At 42.4% G+C, this 23,491-nt stretch overlaps 1 protein-coding gene across 1 annotated transcript in view; it reads left to right on the forward strand.

Moving 5' to 3' along the window:
* Positions 1-4,233: 4,233 nt before the first annotated feature.
* Heatr3 (HEAT repeat containing 3) overlaps positions 4,234-23,491 on the forward strand; it is a 37,818-nt gene continuing 18,560 nt past the window's right edge. The window contains exons 1-7 of the mRNA XM_059264513.1: positions 4,234-4,532; positions 4,637-4,809; positions 7,063-7,150; positions 9,120-9,232; positions 11,430-11,539; positions 15,343-15,483; positions 17,414-17,691. Coding sequence (XP_059120496.1) covers positions 4,395-4,532; positions 4,637-4,809; positions 7,063-7,150; positions 9,120-9,232; positions 11,430-11,539; positions 15,343-15,483; positions 17,414-17,691 — 1,041 coding nt within the window. The 5' untranslated portion in view covers positions 4,234-4,394. The remainder of the gene's footprint in view (positions 4,533-4,636; positions 4,810-7,062; positions 7,151-9,119; positions 9,233-11,429; positions 11,540-15,342; positions 15,484-17,413; positions 17,692-23,491) is intronic.

Consider the following 23,491-nt stretch of genomic DNA (forward strand, 5'->3'; position numbering starts at 1 on the left):
TTAGTGATTAGAGTTTTTCTTTGGTTTATTGTGTCTGCACCTGGAAAAAATGTAAACATATTCTATGTATGAGATAACAAGCTAATTCCAAACTAGAAATTTTACTTAATTTTTTTGTTTTACGTGTATGAGTGTTCCGCTTTCATGTCTGTGCACCACTTCATGCCTGGTGCCTGTGCAAGTAAGAAAAGGGCTTCATATCCAGTATTCATCTGGTGCCCACAGAAACCAAAGAGGACGTCAGGTCCCCTGGGTTACATGTGTCACATGTGGTTGTCAGCCACCACGTAGTTGGTGGGAATTGAATCTGTGTCCTCTGCAAGAATGCTGAACCGTCTCTCCAGCCTCAGGATAATTAACCCCTCCCAGATTTTCAAGACAGGGCCCCACTATGCAGCCCTGGCTGTCCTGGGTCTCTGTAGACCGGAACTCACAGAGATCCACCTGCCTCTGCCTCCTGAGTGCTAAGATTAAAGACTGTGGCACTACTCCCTGGGCCAGGATAATTATTATTTTCTCCCCTCTCCTCCCTTGTTTTCTTTTTCAAGACGGTTTCTCTGTGTAGCCTTGGCTGCTCTGGAACTAGCTCTGTACCAGGCTGGCCTGGAACTCACAGAGATCTGCCTTCCTCTGTCTCTTGAGTTCTATGATTAAAGGTGTGCACCACCACTGGCAACAGTACCTTTGTTAAAGGCAGCTAGAGCTGCCATGCTCTGGAAACGCCCTATCAGGACCAGGGTATAGCTGCTATGTCCAGCTCCCTAGGCAGTGCCTAACATAGCAAACAAGCACTTTTATGTGAGCAGGAAGACTTGCTCGTGAATGAGTGATGTGGACAGCAAGTGTTTCAGAGCCGTCAGCATTTATATAGTCACCACACCTGCCTGAGCAAAGTCTGAGAGTAAAGTCTGGCTAATCCCAGACTTCACTTGGAAGGCACTCAATATTCAACTTCCCCTTTGAAAGTAATTATCTCTTGAAATAATAAAAATGGCTCTCACTCCTTTGAAATTTCAAAAACTCTGTCTTTGTAAACAGAGAAACCTCTCCTTGATCATACAATCTTAGTGGCGAATCTGGAACCAGAGGACTGCCTAGCTGACTACTGGCACTGAAGTTATTTGATAATTACCTAATCATGTAATGTAGGGCAACATGAGCCAGAGGGCAATAGCAGGTAGGGAGAGCAGATCTCTAGAGACTTCAGCAGATTGCTGCACTGCTAATACAGGCTACCAATGCATCTTCCCTGCAGGGAGCTCCCTGCCTAGTAGGGTCAGCATGCAGATACACCTTTTTGGAAACTCTGGTGCTGGAACCCAGGGCCTTGCACTTGCTAGGCAATCACTCTAACACCAGTGCTCAGCCCCAGCCCCCATGTGCACACATTTGCTGACAGTTTTGGATGATTCAGAAAAGTACCAGCACACAAAATATATGGAGGGCCCATGGTAATGTGTCCGCTGGGACAGTAGGGAGAGTGAGGACAATAGATCAGGCCCCATAAATTGGCCATTTTTTAGATATCTCTAATCTCTCCAGAATACATCCCTACCCATAAGAAAACAACAACAAAAGTTTAATAAATATAAAGGTTGATGGAAAGAACCAATTCTACAAAGTAGTCCTCTGATCTCCACATAAACAAGGAGGCATGTGTGCCCACACACATCACATATTTTTAGAAATGTGTTGTTAAGCAGGATGCTGGTGGTGCATGCCTCTAATTCCAGCACTCACCAGGCAGAGGCAGGTGGATAGATCTCTGAGTTCAAGGCCAGCTGGTCTATAGAGTGAGTTCTAAAACAACCAGGGCTATACAGAGAGACCCTGTCTCTAAAGAACAGACAAAAAAAATTTGTTAGATCAATAGTTTATGACAATCTTTTCTTCTCTTTTTTTGTTTTCTCTCTCTCTCTCTCTCTCTCTCTCTCTCTCTCTCTCTCTCTCTCTCTCTCTTTTTTTTTTTTTTCAACAGGGTTTCTCTGTGTAGCTCTCGCTGTCCTGAAACTAGCGCTATAGACCAGGCTGACCTCGAACTCAGAAATCCACCTGCCTCTGCCTCCTAAGTGCTGGGATTAAAGACGTGCAATACCATCACCCAGCCAGACAAACATCTTTATGTCAAGCTTGTCTCAAGAAAAGAAGCTCAATCCCTAGCACAATAAAACAGGCTGGTTAAAAGTCACTAGGCTCATTCTAAAACTGGCAACTAAGAGTGTCTGGGGAGTGGCTCCTAAGAAAGGCAAATAAAGCTTATTACTTTATTATTATTATTATTATTATTATTATTATTATTATTGGATGGACATTCACTATGTAGTCTGTTGGTCTGAAACTCACTCACTACATGTCCCCAGCTAGTCTCGAACTCACAGAGATCCACATAGCTTTGCCCCTGAGTGCTGAGATTAAAAATATGTGCTACTGTGCCCTCCTCCCTTGTTCTGGTCTTTGAGACAAGGTCTTGCTATTTAATCTTGCCTGGCACCAAGCCTGTTATTCAGCTTCCCCATAGTTACGATTTTGAATTATATTTCCCCTTGCACATGCCCACAAAGAAATAATAGAAATGCGTTTATACCTCATCTAAATTCTAATTTTGATCCATCTTGATTGCATGTCCTGATCTTTCTTGATTATGTCTCTTTGTTCATTTAAGGAAGTGAATGACAATTTTGTGCCAAGTTAGTGTTGGGAATACAGTGATGTGTGGGAATGGGTATCTTGTCCTCACAAGATGTGATTTTTCAGCTGGGAAAACAGCAACTACATATAGAAACAGAAAGGGACAATTCTTCATTGTGCTTTGAAGTAAAAGAAAAGGGTGTGTCTCGAGAGAGACCTGTCTCTGACTGAAGTCAGAAAGGTACCCATGAAGAAGTGCCTCTTGGCCGGGCGGTGGTGGCGCACGCCTTTAATCCCAGCACTCGGAAGGCAGAGCCAGGCGGATCTCTGTGAGTTCGAGGCCAGCCTGGTCTCCAAAGCGAGTTTCAGGAAAGGCACAAAGCTACACAGAGAAACCCTGTCTTGAAAAACCAAGAAAAAAAAGGAAAAAAAAGAAGTGCCTCTTGGCCGGGCAGTGGTGGTGGTGCACGCCTTTAATCCCAGCACTCAGGAGGCAGAGGCAGGCGGATCTCTGTGAGTTTGAAGTCAGCCTGGTCTATAGAGCGAGTTCCAGGACAGGCTCCTAAGCCACACAGAGAGACCCTGTATCAATAAATAAATAAATAAATAAATAAATAAATAAATAAATAAATAAATAAAGGCTCCTAAGCCACACAGAGAGACCCTGTATCAATAAATAAATAAATAAATAAATAAATAAATAAATAAATAAATAAATAAATAAAATAAAAATAAAAAAATAAAAGTGCCTCTTAGCCGGATGTGGGGGGTGCATGCCTTTAATTCCTGAACTCAGGAGGCAGAGGCAGGTGGACCTCTGTGAGTTCTAGGCCAGCCTGATCTACAGAGTGAGTTCCAGGACAGCCAGGGCAATAGAGAAACCCTTTCTCAAACCAAAAATAAATAAATAAATAAATAAATAAATAAAAATAAAAAAGGGGGGCTCCTGTGTCCACTAATTCATGGGGTTGGGGAAAGTGGCTTACGCAAAACGCTACGACCTAAAGAGCAAATTTAAAGACCAGGACACAGGAGTGAAGTGAGATGAGGCAGCCTAGCTGAGATGTTGAGAAGTATCTTCTGAGGAAGAGAAGCCACTGAAAGGTTTTGAAAAGGACAGTGGATATCATAATAAGAACCATGGAAAGCTCTTTGGGAAAGATCACAGAGTGGACGTGGAAAGACCATATGATCAAGACAAGTGAAGACTATTTTGGACTATGGGTATGGCAGGAAGTTTGTGTCCAGATAAGAGATCAAGAAAATAAAACATCTATTTGGTGCTCCATGTGGGTTCTTTGCACCTTTAAGGTTGAGAGGCTTGAACTTCCATCCGGGAGCTTCACTTATGTGATTATTTCCTAATCATGGCATAGGAAGGAATGTTATCTTGCTTGGTAGACAGCCTACTCCTTATAGATAGGTTACGCTGAGACAGAACTTTTCTTTTGAACAGTTGAATTAGAAGCCTAGCGCTTCTAATGTGTTAACATTCCCAGGGAAGCCCAGGGCTCCACCCGCTGTCAGAGATGGCCCCGCCCACACTGCTTTACACGCACGCGCACTCCCTGCCCCCGCCCCCTCCTCGCTGCCGACGCGCCGTGCGCAAGCGCGCAGCTTTTCCATGTGTGTTCAGGCCGTCAGTCCCGCCCGGCTGAAGAGAGACGCCAAGTAGCGTCGGAGACTAGAAACCTTCACGGGCCCGGCGGCCCCCATCGCCTCTTGCTGTCTTCCTCTCCCGGTCTCTCACGGCAGCCTCCGTCGCCATGGGTAAGAGTCGGACGAAGCGCTTCAAGCGACCTCAGTTCTCCCCTACCGGTAGCTGTCAGGCCGAGGCGGCGGCCGCGGCGAACGGGACCGAAGACGAGGAGGACGACGGGCCGGCGGCGGAGCTTCTGGAAAAGGTGGGACGAGGGCTCGGGCGGCTTGCGGCAGGGCGCCCGCGGGAGCGGTGCAGGGCGCGCGTGCTCACTGCCCACCTCTGCCTCTGACGTCTTGGTTCCCGCAGCTCCAGCACCCGAGCGCCGAGGTCCGCGAGTGCGCCTGCGCGGGGCTGGCCCGGCTAGTGCAGCAGCGGCCGGCGCTGCCGGACCTGGCGCGCCGCGACGCCGTGCGCCGCCTCGGGCCGCTGCTGCTGGACTCCAGTCTGGCGGTCAGGGAGACGGCCGCCGGAGCTCTGAGGTGAGTCGGAGAGGGCCCGAGGCGGTGTCCCTGCGAGCAAACAAACCCAGCACGCCCTCTCCCGATGCGTTCTCCACTTCTGGAGGGAGGAAAACCTGCCTGTGATCTCAGGATTGCAGCGGATAGAGATGTGAGTCCAGGTTCCGAAGGACTCCAGGACCCACAGACCACACACACATTGTTTTTATCCGCCTGGCTGCTTCACCTGTCCTCAAACCTGATGCACATTTTCCCCCTCCAAAACCCGCCATAGGGTCCCTGATTGGATGAAGTCTTCCTGTCTGTGCTCTAAGTATACCGATATTGCGGCATGCAGGATGTTAAGCAGGACAGCCAAGATCCTTGTCTTTGCAGGAGCTCATTGAGAGGGTGTCCTGAAACTAGCAAAAAGTCAAAACAGTGTTCATGAGAAGTGCTGTGTAAAAGAGAGGGGGAGTTGAACGGGGGTGTCCTCTAGTTGGCATTTGTAAACGGAGACCAGAAGAGCAGAGAACCAGGCATGGGAAAATAGGGTGAGAGCATCGGTTATGGGAGGAACAGCTGTGCCAGAGAAGTGAGGCAGAGGGCAGATTGACACTGCACAGAAGTTAATGTGGCTGAGGAGAGGAGGTGGCGATTCAAGTTGCTGAGGCTGCTGAGTTGAAGGATTTGCTCTAAGCCAGAGTGGTGAAGTCGACCTTTTAAAAAAGCCACTCTCAGGACTGCAGAGAATGAGCTGTAGAGGGGGCAGGATCTTAACATTTGTACTCTGGTAGATTTGCCTGTGTGCACTATGTTTCAGTTAAGTATGGATGGAGTGCCTGTGTACCAGTCATTGGACTAGGCTTGGGGAATGGTGTACTGAGGAATACAGACATAATTTCTGTCCTTAATAAATCTTAAGTCTATTGAAGAAGATTTCTGTTAATAATCTATTGATTATTGCCTGGTGTGGTTGTGCATGCCTTTAATCCCATCACTTGGGTGTAGCTGGAGTTTTCTCCAGTCCCACTCGGCCCCAGCCACTCAGACCCAAGTAAACATACAGAGACTTAGATTACTTATAAACTGTATGGCTGTGGCAGGCTTCTTGCTATCTAGTTCTTATATCTTAAATTAACCCATTTCTATTAATCTATAAGTTGCCACATGGCTCGTGGCTTACCGGTACTTTACATCTTGCTTCTTATGGCGGCGGCTGGCAGTGTCTCTTCACTCAGCCTTCTACCTCCCAGAATTCTCCTCTCTGCTTATCCCGCCTATACTATATTTCCTGCCCGGCTACTGGCCAGTCAGCATTTTATTTATCAATCAATCAGAGCAACACATTCACAGCATACAGAAAGACATCCCCAGCACTTGGGAGGCAAAGGCAGTCTGATCTCTTGGGTTCAAGGCCAGCCTGTTCTACAGAGCGAGTTCCAGGATAGCCAGGGCTATACAGGGAAGCCCTGTCTCAGAGGGAAAAAAATCCATTGATTATTATTAACCAAACAATCCATATATGTATAAATACAGCCAATAGTAATTGCAGAGCATTTTGTTAGTGAGGGTATGGTGGTTTGAATAAGAATGGCTCTCATAGGCTCATATATTTAAATGCTTAGTCACCAGGGAGCAGCACTAATTGAAAAGGATTAAGAGGTATGGCCAGCCAGGCAGTGGTTGTGCTCGATATTAATCCCAGAACTGTGGAGGTAGAGGCAGGTGGATCTCTGAGTTTGAGGTCAGCCTGGTCTACAGAACAAGTTCTAGGGTAGCCAAGACTAGACAGAGAATTCCTGTCTCGAAAAACAAAAACAAACAAATATATATATATATCTTTTTGGAGTATAGGTGTGGCTTTCCTAGATGAGGTGTATCACTGATCACTGTGGATGGGCTTCAAGGTTTCAAAAAACCTACACCAGGCCAAGTCTCTGTCCATGGATCAGGATATAGCTCTCAGCTACTGCTCCAGCGCCGTGCATGCCAACATGCTTCCCACCATGATGATAATGGACTAAGCCTCTGAAACTGTAAACCAGCCCCAATTAAATGCTTTCCTTTTAAAGAGTTGTCTTAGTCAAGTCTTTTCAAAGCCATAGAACAGTGGCCAAGACAATGGCAAAGTTACTTGTTTCGATAAGGAGCAGGACAGTTCGCCAGCATATGACAAATACATTTTTTCTCTGAAACCTTAACTGTAGGTAATCATGTAAATACATTTGGGAGCTTAGTAGTATTTTGTGATGTGTGACTTGAAAGTAAAACATGTTTAAATTTCTTGTGTAGAAATCTCAGTGCTTGCGGAGGTTTTGAAGTTTGTGATGACATGGTGGCTAAGGATATCATGACACCCTTGGTGGCGCTGCTGAGAGAGGTATGTGGTATTTAACATAGCTCGAATGATGACTTCTAAGTGGAGACAGTTTAGGTGGATTTCCCCCCAGTACTTTGATGTCATTTGTCCCTTTAAACATCCTGTGGCAATTTCATTTCTTTTCCTGGAAACTGACAGTACACAGGCATCACTAATACCAATCTCTATTATTGTGTCCCTGCTGCCTTTATGATGATTAGAAGAGCCATTTCTAAAACTATGCACACTTAACCCTTTGGAATTCAAATTTCTTTATCGCTCTGTCATGTATGTATTTAATTTAGTCTTCACAGCAGTCCTATGAGACCAAGTTTTTACCCCCCTTCCTTTTTTGTGGTGCTGGAGATGGAACTCAGATCTTTGTGCCACCTAAAGTCAGGTGCTTTACTATTCAACTGTATCCCAAGTCCAAGGCAGGTATTATTATACCTGTTTATATGATGATAGGCCCAAGGCACAGACATTATGAACTTCTAAAGATTGTGTTAGCTGGGCGGCAGTGGCGCATGCTTTTAATCCCAGCACTCGAGAGGCAGAGCCAGAGAGATCTCTGTGAGTTCAAGGCCAGCCTGGTCTACAGAGCAATATCCAGGAAAGGCACAAAACTACACAGAGAAACCCTGTCTCGAAAAAACAAAACAAAAAGAGTATGTTGCACCCTCATGTTTAATATCACATTGTTCCTATTATATGATGTAGCTCATTGGCGAAGGATGATGGGCTCTTACAGCTCCTTAGTCTGTCATGCCTTTCTTCCACTTTTCTACATAGAGCCAGTTTTCACTTGGTGCTGCATAAAAGACCCAGTTTTGATGTGAGGCATCAGTCCTGTTCCCTTTAGAGTAGTGATTCTATACCGGAGGTGATTTTGCCCCATGGGGACATTTGCCACTATGCTGCTGGCATCCAGTGAGTAGAGGTCAGGGATGCTATAGAACCTCCTTCCATGCAGAGGGTAGCCTCCCATAAGAAGTCCAAGACTCAAAGAGAGTGTTTTAGAGGGTGCTGTGTACTATACTTGAAGCGGGTCTGCACAGAGGTTAAGGGCATCAGCTCTGAGGCTGGAATGTCTGCAACTGAAGGCCAGCTTCACCACATATTCAGCTGTATCTCATCAGCTTCTTTGTATCTTATTTTCCTACTTACATTGAGACATAAAGGTTAATAGTTGACCTGCCTCATAAGTTTGTTGTGAGGATTAATAACTTAATATAAGAAAAATGCTCAAAACAGTACTTAGGGGGGCGCTGTACAGATACTAACGCTTGTGTTTCTTTGTTATCTCTCTTTTATCATGTTAGGAAAAATACTTTGTATTGATTTTGTACTTTCATATAGTGTTGGACTCTACACATATCAAACCTTAAGGACCTTTCTTGTCTGAGTTTATTGCCAAAGGGATTTTTTTTTTAAGTTTTTATTTTATTTTTGTTTGTTTGTGTGTATATGTCTGTGCGTGAATGAATGTCATGTGTGTGTGGGTGCCTTCAGAAGCCAGAAGAAAGTGCCAGATCCCTTAGAACTGGGGTTACATGTAGTTGTGTGCCGACTCGTGTGGATACTGGAAACTGAGTCCAGGTCTTCTGAAAGGACAGTACACACTCTTCCTCTGGACAAACAGGATACTCTTTTTTTTCTTTTTTTTTTTGGTTTTTCGAGACAAGGTTTCTCTGTGTAGTCTGCCCTGTCCTGGAATTAATTCACTTTGTAGACCAGGCTGGCCTTGAACTCCGAGATCCACCTGCCTTTGCCTCCCGAGTGTGCACCACTACCACCAGGTCAAAGAGTACTCTTAACTGAACCACCCCCAAGGCATGCATCATTTTGAGATATGTACTTATGACCATATGATATGTTTGTTAACCACTATAATTTCAGGTGTTTTTGCTTTTTAATTCTTTACTATTATTAGCTTTTTTGCTTAATTAATCTTTTGAACCAGTGTGCTAATCATGTCATTTGGTTGCAGTGTAGCGCTGGACTGGATTCAAATGAGATGTCTCCACCGGAGAAAGCCGATAAGAACAGAAATTGTGTTGAGAGCATAGCCAATGAGGCTGTGAACGTGCTGTGGAATATATGGTAAGGTGCCTTCCAGGAGCACCCTCAGCCTGCATCACTGCTCAGCATCACGGCTGTTCTTTCTGTTACCATGTAGGAACCTCTTGTAACTGTGGGGCTAATACTTACTAGGTGGTAGGTAAGATCTGGTGACATGAGATTCATCCTCCTGGTCAGCCCAGTGTGCACCTGCTTTGTTGTCTGGAATGAAAAAGGACCACAGACATTGCCTGATGGTTTTTGTCTACTGCTCTGATAGTGACTGTTTGGATAGGAAGTAAATTCCCAAGAGGAACTCTAGAACTGAGTAGGAACAAGGCCGCTGTTTTCCATGTTGCTGGCACTGGTTAGAATAGAGTGGACCTCGGCTGGGAATGACAATAGCTAGAAAGAAAGCCTGGAAGCAATGTTTTTTATTTTATGTTTATAATTATAGCAGAATTACAGTTACTTATTTTCAGTGGGGAGCAATTAAAGTACTGACCTAAAAGCAGTGTTTTTTAGAATATAAGATTGAGTTAGACCTTGAAAAGCTGCCTACATACCAGTCTGAAATTTCATCTTAAACTGGTAGATACATTTCATTCCACCAGAAAAAGATTTGAGAAAATGGCTTTTCCCCTTTTCTTTTTAGTTTTTCTTTTTTTTTTGTTCTTTCCTTTCTTCCTTCTCTCCGTTTCTCCCTCCCTTCTTTCTGCCCTCCCCCCCCTTTTTTTTAAAGGGTCTCACTATGTAATGTTGGCTGGTTTTGAGCTCATGATCCCCTTACCTTGGTCTTCTGACTGCTTGGGATTACAGACTGGCTAAAAGAAATGGTACATGATCAACTAATGAGTGCTTTTCCGTGCACCATCAATCTTTTACTTTATGTAACATAATTTTGTTGTTTTGGGCCTCATGCCTGCTAAGCACAAAATACATGTTATACCACTGTAGTTTATCTCACTAAACTGGAATTAAAAAAAAAAAAAAACCAAAACCCAAAAACTTACTATTTTTAGTTATGTATATATGAGTGGGTATATGCATATGAGTGCTGGTATCCTCCCAGGCCAGAGATCTGGAGTTAGAGATGGTTATGAGCCTCCAGATAATGGTGCTTGGAATTGAACTCAGGTCTCTCCGAAAACAGCACTCTGAACCTCTGAGTCATTTTTCCAGCTCTTTTTTTATTTTTTGAGATAGGAGTAGTCCAGGTTAGCCTGGGACTTGCTATGTAGCTAAGAATGACCTTGAATTCCTGGTCCCTTTGTTCCTGTTTCCCTTGTACTGGGCTTCCAGGTGTGAGCCACCACACGGGTGGCCTGAACTGGGAGTTTTAAGAGTATTTTCTTTGAAAAGAACCCAATAAATCTATCTCCAAAGTAAACATATTATCTTGAGTGCCTGTGAGTACACACTTTACAATGTACAGTTATCCACTTATAGTTATCATAGCTCCTAGACTTTTGTTTCCCAGTTTACATTTCTTCATTGATACATGCTTTGCCTTCTTGGCTTTCACCTGTTAGCTCTGTTAGAATGTTATGTGTATATGCTTACATTGAGATTATTTTCTGGAAATGAGTAAAATTATTCATCCTTTTTACCCTGATTTTAGTGTGTATGCTTATAAGTGGTATTGATAACTTTTTATTTTAAAGAAGTTCTATGATTTCAAAACTAATTACTTAGAGTAATTTCTCTACAGATTGAAAACTCTGCTTGATGAAATTATAATGTCAGTCTAGGAGTGAGTAAAATATGTTTTTTCAATTAAAAATGTTGCTTTTTATGTGATAGAGGCTTTTGTCCTTACTTGAACTCATTATTATTGAGTGATTGTGGAGAAACAACAGTCTGCACAAGGAGCTGAGGTCCTGGGCTGGGTACTACCACAGACAGGATGCAGAATTTCAGACGGATTGCCTCACCTGTGGGTCTTGGGTTTTCTTAAATCTATAAAGTGGGAAGTTGGATGAGATGATTCTGAGGCTTCCTTCAGCTCTAAGCTTCTCTAAAGAGGGATCAACAGAAAGATCCCACTCTGATGGAAATGAAACACTGGTAGATGGTTGTTGTGTACAATGAATAAGAATGGCCATTTTTTTCTTTATAAGTGTTTGACTCCTGATCATTGATTTTTATAAAGCATAATTATTTTTTTCATAGACTTCTGTGGTTGATTTCTTAATGTTAAGATATGAATAGTAAAACTTATTTTTCCCCTTCGATTTAGTGAATGCAGTAGTAGAGCAGTGTCTATATTCAACAAAGAAGGGTGTTTGGAGATTGTGTTAAAGTACTTGCGTAGGTTCCCCACCAGTGTTGACCTGGCTGTCTCCGTAGGTAAGTGAAGACAGTGCTCTTCTGTTATTCGTGGGTTGCCTTGTTCAGGACAGCATGTCTGCTCTGCAGCAGTGATTCCTGTCTTACTGTTACTATACCTAAGTGTAGAAGGGAGTTCTGTTCGTATGGAATTCCTTTAAATCTGTGGCTTAAACTTAACAATTCTACAGGGTTTGGTTGTTTTTGTTGTTGTTGTGGGTTTTTTGTTTTGTTTTTGAGACAGGGCCTCACTATGTAGCTCTGACTGGTCTGGAACTTGGAGTATAGACCAGGCTAACCTCTAGTGCTCAGATATCTGACTCCTGGGTGCTGGGTTCAAAGTTGTGTGCCACCATGCCCTGGTCGATTCTGCATTGTTTTTCTCTGAAAGGGAGGAAGGCAATTATGTGAGTATATGTAGTGTGTTACTTCTTAGAAGCCTTTATTCTTAGCCAGGTGACCACACACACCTGCATAGGGATCTCTGAGTTCAAGACCAGCCTGATCTACAGAGTGAGTTCCCGGACAGCCAGGACTACATAGAGAAACCCTCTCAAAAAACCAAACAAATAGAAAAGCCTTTATTCTTGAAGTTTTCATCTCTATTTACTGAGAAACAGAAATAATAATCAGGCCTTTGTGCCAAAGTTAGTTGGAATCTAGCCTTGCTTAAATGTTTTATACTACTTTCTCTGACTTACAAAGAATGCTGAGTTTTGGGGAGGAGCAGGCAGGGGATTTGTAAAAGAAGTGATTGAACTTTCAGTTAGGCCAGTGCCCCTTTCATGGGAGCTGAGGACATGGAATCCACACTTGCCTTTAGCTTCTTACCTCCTCTGTGTTGGGCCAGAGAGCCATTGAGAACCCTCAGTTCAGCAGCAGGAGGAAGCAGAACCCAGAGAGTAGGCAGCTAGGCAGAATTCTGGGTGCAGGCAGAGAAACACTTGAAAGGGCTTCTTCTCTGCCCAGCTCCCCTTTATTAATTTTGCATATTTCTAGAAAGGGAAGAACTATATTCCTTTTAGCACTGCTTCTCTTGGGTTCAGTAGATACTTTTTTCTTTTCTTTCTTTCTTTTGGTTTTTCAAGACAGGATTTCTCTGTGTAGCCCTGACTGTCCTGGAACTCACTTTGTAGACCAGGCTGCCTTGAACTTACAGAGACCTGCTTGCCTCTGCCTCCTGAGTGCTGGGATTAAAGGCGTGCACCACTACCACCTGGCTGATACTTTTTTCTTATTCAAGTTACTCTGTTTTTATTTGTGTGTGTGTGTGTATAAGCTGTGTGTGTTGGAGTGCCTAAGAGACCATCAGAGGCTGGAGTTACAGGCAGTTGTGAGCTGTCAGATGTGGGTGCTGGGAACTGAACCTGCATCTTCTGTAAGAGCGCAGGTGCTCTCGACAGCTCAGCATCTGTTCTTTTTTAGCCCTGACTGACCTGCAACTTGCTCTGTAGACCAGGCTGGCCTTAAATTCACCTGCCTCTTCAGTGCTAGGATTAAAGGTGTATACTACCATGCCTGGCTCTCAAGATACTTTTAGGAGACCAAAAAAGGGAAACAAAAATAAAATAGTGGAATAGCAATGAAATAATAGTGGAATAAATAGTGGAAAAATTTAAAAGATCAATTTGTCAAATGTAAGGGGTAGTGTTGTAAGTGGGGATTTTAGAAACAGCTCACTGTTTTAGAAATTAGCAAGTGTCTTTATCTTAAACCAGTTTTTATTGTAATAAGAGAATTTCAGGCAGGTTAGTTCATAGATTTTTAGAAGAAAATATAGGGGTGAGCCTGGAGAGATGATTTAAGGGTTAAGAGTATGTACTGCACTTGAAGAACCTAAGTTTAGTTCCCAGCACCCACATCCTGCTGCGCACAACTGCCTTTAATTCCAGCTCTAGGGGAATTAGTACCCTCTTAGGGGCTTCTGCAGGCACCTGCACTCATATGCACTTACCCACAGACAGATACACACAATTAAAAATACATGTTTAAAAAAATCTAAAATAAAAAAATGTGGTGGACGGTGGTGGTGCATACCCTTAATCCCAGCACCTGGGAGGCAGAGGCAGGCAGATCTGCATAGCAAGGTCCAGGACAGCCAGAGCCACATAGTGAGACCCTGTCTTAAAAAGGAAAAAGAAGGGGCTGGACGATGGCTCAGCGGTTAAGAACACTGGCTGTTCTTCCAGAGGTCCTGGGTTCAATTTCCCAGAACCTACATGACAGCTCACAACTGTCTGTAACTCCAGTTCCAGGGGATTTGACAGCCTCACACTGATGCACATAAAATTAAATTAAATAAATTTAAAAAAAATCCGTTCTCTCTTTCACTGTAGGCTCCAAAGATGGAGCTCAGGTTGTCAGCCTTTCTAGGGAAGCACTCACTGGCCCCAGTTCTTTTTACTCTAATGTACTTTTTCACAGTGAGTCATCATAAGTCATTTTGAAGTGTATATTTGTGTTTCCTTGCTGTAGTTAACTAGATTGATGGTTTTTTTTTTTGTTTTTGTTTTTGTTTTTGTTTTTCAAGACAGGGTTTCTCTGTGTAGCTTTGCGCCTTTCCTGGAACTCGCTTTGGAGACCAGGCTGGCCTTGAACTCACAGAGATCCTCCTGCCTCTGCCTCCCAAGTGCTGGGATTAAAGGCGTGCGCCACCACCGCCCGGCTAGATTGATGATTTTATAAACAAAAGTTTTGCAAGTAAAGTAACACATATAATAAAATGAATGCATAGAGTTCTTTCCTGTACAGAATAATTTTTTGAAGTTATGTTTATGATAGCATTGATAGCTTATCTTTCCTTTTTGTTGTTTAGATGTTGAGGTGGTTGTTTTGCTGTACCCTGCTGGCGATCCAGCCCAGAGCTTTGTTCATGCTAAGCAAGCACTCTGTCACTGAGCTTTTATCCCATCTCTTTTGTCTTGTCTTTTGCTAAAGTGACTAGCATTAGTCCCTTAATAACACAGTACATTTAGATGTAAGTATGTGTGTTGATGTGTACATACATATCTCTGCACATAGATGCATTCTGGGATCCAAATTAGATCCGAGCAGTACCCTGTGTTTTATTTTTTACTTCAGATTTACTTAGTTTGTGTGTATGAGTGTATGTGTACCATGTGCATTCCTGGTGCCCTTGGAGGTCAGAAGAGAGAGTTGGATCCCCTGAAACTGGAGTTACAAATGGTTGTGAGCCTTCATATGGGTGCAGAGAACCGAACCCAGGTCCTTTGCAAGAGCAGTAAGTACTTTTTTGTTTTAGTTTTTCAAGACAGGGTTTCTCTGTTTAGTCTTTGCTGTCCTGGAACTCACTTTGTAGACCAGGCTGGCCTTGAACTCATAGATATCCTTCTGAATGCTGGGATTAAAGAATACTGATATTAAAGTCACACACCACTACACTCATCTACTCTTTTTCTTAAATAACTGTAACGTATAGGGTCATTGTGACCACAGTGCCTAAGACCTCAGGTTTGTTCTTGGCAACAGAACTACCGTTAAGCTTGTGGTGCCTGGACTAGAAACTTGGTCATAAGCTTCCTATGATAAGTGTATAAACTTAGGATAAACTATAGATATTTATAGTAAATCAGCATTGCTACAACATTTAAGAGCCTTTTAAGTTAGTCTATGAGAGTATAGTTCTGTAAAGAATTAGAAGTTTAGCCCTGATGGTTGTGAAGCCTCTTTTGTATGTACCATCCTTGAAGTAAAGCCTATATATCTAAAGAAGTAGATGTGTCTAGAAATTGTAAAAAATGCACATTTTCATATGAGTGATACTGGTGTAAATTATCCTAAAATTGTTGATTTTTGTCTTATAGCATACTGCTTACAGACAGTCACCGAAGATAACCCAGAGCTCCTGAAGTCTTTTGATGGCACAGCACTGCGTGTGCTGGAGTCTGCTTTGCTTTGTCCTGTCACCTCTATGGAGTACATTCTGCTGAAGACACTGGTGGCAGGTAAGGGTTAGCCAAATGATACAGTAACTTGTGTGGATAGCAGTGGGGGCCAAGATTCAGCCTTCCTTCATTTTACCACTCCAGCTTTGTGATCTGTCTGGTCTGAAGATCTTAGTATTAGAGCAGGACTTTACCTGACATAGTTTTCAATAGTTATGAAGCCTTCTAGAATAGATGTTTCCATTTCTAAAAAATTATTGTCTTTTTCTTTTCAGGTTTTTGTTTGTTTGTTTTTGTTTTGTTTTTCAAGACAGAATTTCTCTGTAGCCCTGGCTATCCTGGAACTCGATCTGAGACCAGGCTGGCCTCAAACTTCAGAGGTCTGCTTGCCCCTGCCTCCAGAGTGATAGGATTAAAGGTGTGCGCCACCACTGCCCTGCTTATCTTTTCTTTTTACACGTATGTGTGTGTGGTTGTGTGAGCTTCTGTGTCCCACATGGTATAATACAAAACATGTTGATAAGCCGAATTTCCAGATCTCTTCATCCTGCAAAATGAAATTTTATCCACTAAGTGAGAACTTTTCCTGACTCTGCTCTCCTTTCCCATCTCTGGTCAACACCGTTCTGCTGTGGATATAACTACTGAAAAAATTAACCTTACACAAATAGAATCATTTGTATTTGTCCCTTTATGGGGGGGGGGCATAGCCTAAAGTCTCCAAGGTTGTCTACATAGTGAAATACATCAGTACTATTTCTTTTTAATTTTTGAGACAAGGTCTGATGTAGCCCAGGTGGGCCTTAAACTTACTGTATAGTATGATGACTGCAAACTTCCTATACCTTGAGTGCTAGGAGTATAGGAGTACACCACCACATCCAATTTATGAAGTGTTGGAGATCAAACCCAGGGCTGTGTGCATGCTAAGCAAGCACTCTACTGACTGAGCTATATTCCAGCTCATTTTCTACTTTTTCATGCTGAAATAATATTCCTGGGTGTGTATGTGTGTGACTCTTGGGTGTTTTTGTTGTTGTTGTTTGGTTTTGGTTTTTTGAGGCAGGGTCTCTCCGTAGCTGTGGCTGTTCTGGAAGTCACTCTCTATTTGTCTTTTCATTCTCAGATGGGCACCTGTGTGGTTTTCACCATTTAGCTATTGTTAATCATGCCACAGTGGCCATGACTAGTTTCGTCTAGCCTCTGCTTTCAGTATTTTTAGTTATGCCTAGGTGGTATTTTTATTTTATCATCACTTTTTTGGAGATAGGTACTCGTATGGCTACAACTTGCATTGTAGCTGAAATTGACCTGGAACTTATGATCCTCCTGCCTTCACCTCCCGAATGCTAGGATTGCTGGTGTACAGTACCAGCCCTGGTATTGCAGTCCTAGGGTTTGAACCCAGGGTTTTGTGCATGCTGGGCAAGCATTCTACCAACTAAGCTGCCATTCACTTTAAAAAATTATTTTGGTTTCTTCCTGAAAGCACTATTTTATTTTGATAGGAAAATGCCAAGAACTTGCAGTCTGTCTTTTACATGAGATTTTGGAGGGTTAATAACATCCCAGTACACTTGGGATTTAAGAAGCTGCAGAGAAGAGTAGCTTAGGTGAAAATGGAGGAAAATGGCTTGCCTTCTGTCAATTTTTTTAAAAAAACTTGATTAGTATCTCTTGGTATGCAATGTTCTATACCAGAGAAAGATGTGTGTGCCAAGGTAGGATGAACAAAGGCAATTAGGTTGGATATTTTGAAATTACACCAAAGCCTAAAGACTCAGCCCTGTGGAAACTCTTTTTCACCTCACTACTATATAATATTATGTTGTTCCATTTAGTTATACTTCATTTATTTTTACTATTTAATATTTCCTTTTATTATACCAAAATCAGTCTCTGTATTACCTTGTCAGTGTTAGAACCCATTTTTAATAAGGATTCCACAGGCAATTTGTCTTCATTATTTGTCTTTATTATTTTTTCCCAGGCACAATATGGAACCTCAAGGACATTATTCCATCTAAGAGTCAGGCAGAAATCATAAATGCCATACTGAAGATCTTGTCTGAAGTTCTGGAGGTGAACGCTGCTGACACAGTCATTCAGATGAAGGAGGCTGAAACCCAGCGGTTAAAAACAGCTGCCGAGACTGAGGACATACTGGCAAATGCTAATGGTGATGGTTTGGTTGAAGATGATGAAATGGAGGAAGTTCCCCATAAAAGAAAGCTCAGAAGGAAAACGTTTATTTCCGATTTACTTCCAGTAAGTCAGAATGGTGTTCAACATGAATTAATACATCTATATTTTTTAAACAGGTGTCCTTAGCATTATAGAAAAATACTATAGCCTATTTTTTAGTAAAAGTCATATTTTCCTGTTGATTCTTATTATGACATTAGAAATATACCCCTGTAGAAGAAACAAACAAAAAATGTCTAAAGTGAAATCTTTCTGTGTGGGAGCTTTCATTTCAAATACCAGCCTGGCTTCCTGACGCTGTCCATTCCAGTTACCCATTGCCTCCCAGGCTGTTTTCACACTGATCCTGCTCAGTTTGTCCCTTGAATTCTTATCTTTTATTTTAGTGTTTATGTTTAGCAGAGCAATAGGCCAAACCTTTTTCCCCCTCTGCCATCAGGCTGAGCGGAAGAGGCTGGGAAATGTGTGGTGTCTTTATGCTGGTGTGTGTTGGTGAGGGTGCACAGTTGTGAGTATTTCAGCAGAGAAAGTGGACCCATGCTTTGGAAGAATGTTTACCTCCAGGAGGTGAGAATACAGGAAGGCAAGGAAGACCCAGATGGGGTCTGCTCATGTGTATTCCATGCTGTACGAGCCACAGATGAGATTCTTCAGTCATGTTTTCTGCACTCGGGGATCCCTGTTTTTAGGAAGACAGACACATAAGCCTGTGGTTGTGAGCCCTGTGCTAAGAACAGTGGTAGAATTGTGATCAAATTCCTGACATTTCTGTAAACTTGGTACATGTGACTAATCCAGATGGGAGAGCGAAGGAGAAAGCTGTTGGTGATGACACAGGCCAACTGAGCTGTGTGAAATGGTGAAGTAAGAGAATTGTGAAGCTGTGGTAATGTTTAGAGAGAGCACTCAGCTGGCAGGAAGAGCAGGAGGCTGCTAAGGAAAGTTGACAAGCCTCGGCTAGGAGAATACAGTTCACATCCTCTCATGGGACAGTGCCAGGGCTGGCTTGTCTTGATTCATATGAAATGAATTGAAATTAATTGTCTTGAGTCAACATCTTACAGTTCTGATTAGTTTATATTTAGAATTCTTTAAATTGAATATAGCTCAAAGTATTTTCTTATAGATTGTTTGCTTGTTTATTTTATTTTGTTTTAGCTGCCCAGGTAGGTGGGATTACAAGTGCCCAACTCTTACATTCTTGAAGACTTATGAAGCATAGTTTTATGTTTTTTTTTTAAATTATTATGTTTTATTGGGAGGGAGAAGGCACATGCATGCCATAGAACATATGTGAAGGTCAGAGGACAACTTGTAGGAATCAGTTCTTTTTTTCTACCATGTGGTACCTGGGTTTGAACTCAGATAATGAGGCTTGACAGCAGGAGTCTTTAACCACTGAACCATCTCTCTCCCCTGCATAATTTAATCTTAGTGCTTTAAAGAAATCAAGCTTTTTATATATAGAACAGTTACATATGAACAACCAAAGCATTGTGTTAAGTGAGAAGGCCATTTTATCCTCAAGTTGTTTATAGACCAGAAGATGTCCTAAAAATCATAGCACCTCCTCTTTGAACACAGCCCCGTGTATTGGAGCCTCAGATTTAATCCTTGTCTCACTTTGCGTCAGCATTATTGAAAACCAGCAACAATGGAGGGAGGCACAGCCGTGCACCTTGTCCAGAGGGAGGCATGTCTGAGGAACCTAGTAGTGTTTCTTGTAATGTCACGGGTTGGTTGAAGGATAGACCTGGAGTGTGCTTGTGTGTGGAGAGTGGGAGTGCAATGCATTGTGCTTTCAGCTGGCGCTGTTAGTATTCTCTGCTGTCCTGATGGATCCAGGCGGGCTGCTTTTCTACTCTGTCTGCCCATCAGAGGTTGGTGTTGTTTTGAGACAGTCTGCCTGTGGCTGACTTCAGACTCTTAAGTCTTCTCCTCTGGAGTGTTGGATTTCCACAACACTTAGCTTCAGAAATGGAAATTGCTGTTAGCTTGTCAGAGAACCCTGAAGGATCTGAAATTCTTACTGGGAGTCGGTTTCATTCACATGTGACTCCTTTTGTCTGCAGTTTGGCTTCCAGGAGGCTCTGAACAGAGTAAGGGGAGGAGAAACCCTCCCACTGTCAAGATCAAGGTAGAAACATCACAGCTTAAAAAATAGTTGGTGATTCAGTTTAACGTACTGCCCTCCTGGGATTACAAATCTGAACATTCATGTTAGCCGGATGTATTTCCTTAAGTATTATTTTAAAAATAGAGGGACTGTCGGCGGGGAGACTACTCGGGGTGAGAGTGCTTGCTCTGTTAGCGTGAAGACCTGAGCTCAAACACCCAGAACTTATGTAGAAAGCAAGCATGGCTACGGGTGCTTGTCATTCCAGTCTTAGGGGTGTAGCAGATGGATCCTCAGAGCTCAATAGCCAGCAAGTCTAGCCAAAACAGTAGGCTTGTGATTCAGTGAGAGACCTGTTGCTGCATCCAGCATGGCTCCAGGAACAGACCTGATTGGAGTGGTGAGGGAATGACAAGTTGGGATCCAGTAGTCTGGACTCTCAGCTGAAGAAACTGCAGGACCCTCGAATCTCATTATGTTTATTATATAGAGTTGTACAGAGAAGGCATTATTACATACATACATATTATTACATACAGCTAATAAGGAGGTGGAGTTATTACATACAGATAAACAAGGAGACAAGTTTAATTTTGGTAGGATCAGTCTCTGTAGCTTAGCAGTCTTCAGGCCATAAACATCCAAGGGCAGAAAGCTATGGTGGACATGTTCTGCACACACAGTCAACATCCACACATGGGTCAGAAGGAAAGACTTTGCCATTTCTCCGTGGGTCTGAGGTCCTTTGCCTATGTCAAAATTACACATTCACTCACTCAGGGCTTTCTCTGCTGCTACACCCGGTCTCAAGGCAGTGAGGTAGGGCATGATAGAGGAAGCCTGCTTCCCCCTGTGTGTGTATACTTGTACACTCATGTGCCTTCACTATTTACATGTGACATACACACAGAGGGGCTAAGGATAGTGTCAGTGGTAGAATGCATGCTAACTATGTTTAAGTCCCAGGTTTAATACTGGCACAGTGAAAGAGAAATAAAAGTTTGAGCTCATAAAGTACATTGTTTTCTCAAAGCAAAAATTGCTTTTAAAGCCTTAACTCATTACCTTAGATAGTTAGCATGCAAATAAGTTAGCCAGCCAGCATTTAGGTGCCAGTAGAGTACTAGGTGTCAGGCTCAAACAGTCTAGGAGTGCCAACTCACAGTAAGCTGAGATCCTTCAAACTGCCTGTAGGTTTGGCTGGAGTCCTGTCAATTTAAAACCTTCAGTTGCATCATTAAACTTAAGAAGGCATAATACAAATCTGTAAAGAAAAGAACAATTTTTTTTTCTGGTTTTTTTTTTTTGAGACGGGGTTTCTCTATGTAACAGCCCTAGCCATCCTGGAACTCACTTTGTAGACCAGGCTGACCTCGAACTCACTGAGATCCTCCTGCCTCTGCCTCCCAAATGCTGGGATTAAAGGCATGTGCCACTACCATGCCGTGAAAAGAGCAATTTTTAATACACGCAGAAATAGTCCCTCCTTAGCTCCCAGGCTTATAATTTATCCAGTCTGTGTTTTATTTCAATTGTACCTCTTCAGTTGCCTCTTCTGCTCCTGGTTACTTTGATACAAATCCTAGATGCCGTAAGGTATTCTTTATGTCAGTTTGATAACAGTAAGAAATAGAAGAGCCAGGCAGTGGTGGCGCACGCCTTTAATCCCAGCACTCAGGAGGCAGAGGCAGGCGGATCTCTGTGAGTTTGAGGCCAGCCTGGTCTACAGAGCGAGTTCTAGGACAGGCTCCAAAGCTACACAGAGAAACCCTGTCTTGAAAAAAAAGAAGTAAAAGAATGCTCTCAGCAGCAATTACATAAAAGGGAAGCTAATCTCAGAATTTCTTCTAACATGGATCTGTATACATTTTAAGTAAGAGAATCCAAAGCAAATCTATTTAGTGACAGTCTATTCTTAGCTTAGCTGAACATCACACACAGAGACCTGAATAGAAATGGTTTTTATACATAGTGTGAGTAGAAGAAATATGGAATATAAATTCAGGGATTGCTTTTAGATTAGCAGTTTGTTTTTGATTTTTTTTAAAATATACTTTATTTTATGTGCACATTTATCTGTGAGGGTGTTGGATCCTCTGGAACTGGAGTTATAAACAGTTGTAAGCTACCATGTGGGTGCTGGGAATTGAACCTGGGTCCTCTGGAAGAGTAGCCAGTGCTCCTAACCACAGAGCCATCTCTCCAGCCCCTGTTTTTGATTTTTGTGAGGGGAGGGTGCTAGGGACTGAATCTCTCTCTCTCTCTCTCTCTCTCTCTCTCTCTCTCTCTCTCTCTCTCTCTCTCATACACACACACACACACACACACACACACACAAAGTATGCATTCTATCAGCCATTCTTCATTTTTGTTAGATAATATAGGCCAAAGTTATAGTTAAGTTTTTAGACAAAGCATTTGTTGGTGGGATTTTATTATTTTATTTTTTTGAGACAGTGTCACTGTGTAGTTCTGGCTGACCTGGAACTTGCGCTGTAAACCAGGCTGGCCTCAAGCTCACAGAGATCCATTTGCCTCTGCTTCCTGAGTGCTGGGATTAAAGGTGTGTGCCACCATGCCTGGCTCATTAGTTGCATTTTAAATGAGCACAAACATTCTGGAAAGGAAAATGATAATGCATCATAAGACATATAGATGTATTTTTAACTTTGGACCCAGTAAGTATGAGGAAATAAGATACATATATGTATATATCCAAAGGGAATTTATACATATCCACAGGGAATTGGCTCTAACTCAGCCCCCCCACCCCCCCTGGCCAGGTTCCAAATCCTCAGCTGTTAAGTTCTTCATATGAAATGGCATGTTATTTACATCCACTTATACACATCCTCCCACAGCTTTCAGTCATCTTTAGATTAGGTTTTTGCTTGTTGATTTTGTTTTGTTTTAATATAGGGCCTCATATATATCAGGCCAGTCTCAAATTTTCTGTGTAGCCAGAGGATGACCTGTGATTTCTAATCCTGTCTTCACTTTCCAAGTGCTATGATTATAGGCATGTGTCACCATGCCCAGGTTATATAGTGTTGGAGATCATACCCAAGGCTTTGTGTATAATAGGCAAGCATTCTACCAACTGAGCCATATGCTTGGCCATCTTTGAATTCTTAACAATATGTAATACAGTGTAGGATAAGAAGGGATTTTGTTTTGCTAGCTTACTTAATTGCATTTAGTGCTAAGGATCAGACCCAGGGCTTTGCACATTCTTTGCAAACACTTTTCCACTGAGTTACATCTCCAGCCCTCTTAGTAAAATGTAATTACTATATATATAGTTCTATTACTTGTAGAATACTGACAAGTACAGATGCAGTTTTCCCAGGTATTTTTGGTCTTAGGCTGAGACAGGAAGGTTGAGTCCCAGAATTTGAGCTCTTCCTCCCCCGACCTACAATATAGCAAGAGTTTTTAGCAAGGAAGAAAAGAAATGGAAATTCATTAACGCCATGAATACAAAGACTAGAGGTATGGGAAATTGGCTGTAATCCAAAATACTCACATCATGCAATTATAGTAGATCCACTCAGTGAAATTTTGTTTAGTCATTAAAAAAGACAGTTTGAATTTGTAAACAATAAAGTACATGTTATTTTTAAGGTTATTCCACTCACAATAGGATATCAGTGTGGCTGATTGACTTTTTACAGGCAATTTAAGAATTAAGGTTTATAGTAAGTTTATATTGTTCATTTTAAGAAATATTAACTGATAAAATTTATG

Source organism: Peromyscus eremicus, chromosome 5, assembly GCF_949786415.1.
Source record: "Peromyscus eremicus chromosome 5, PerEre_H2_v1, whole genome shotgun sequence".
Taxonomy (NCBI): Eukaryota; Metazoa; Chordata; class Mammalia; order Rodentia; family Cricetidae; genus Peromyscus; species Peromyscus eremicus.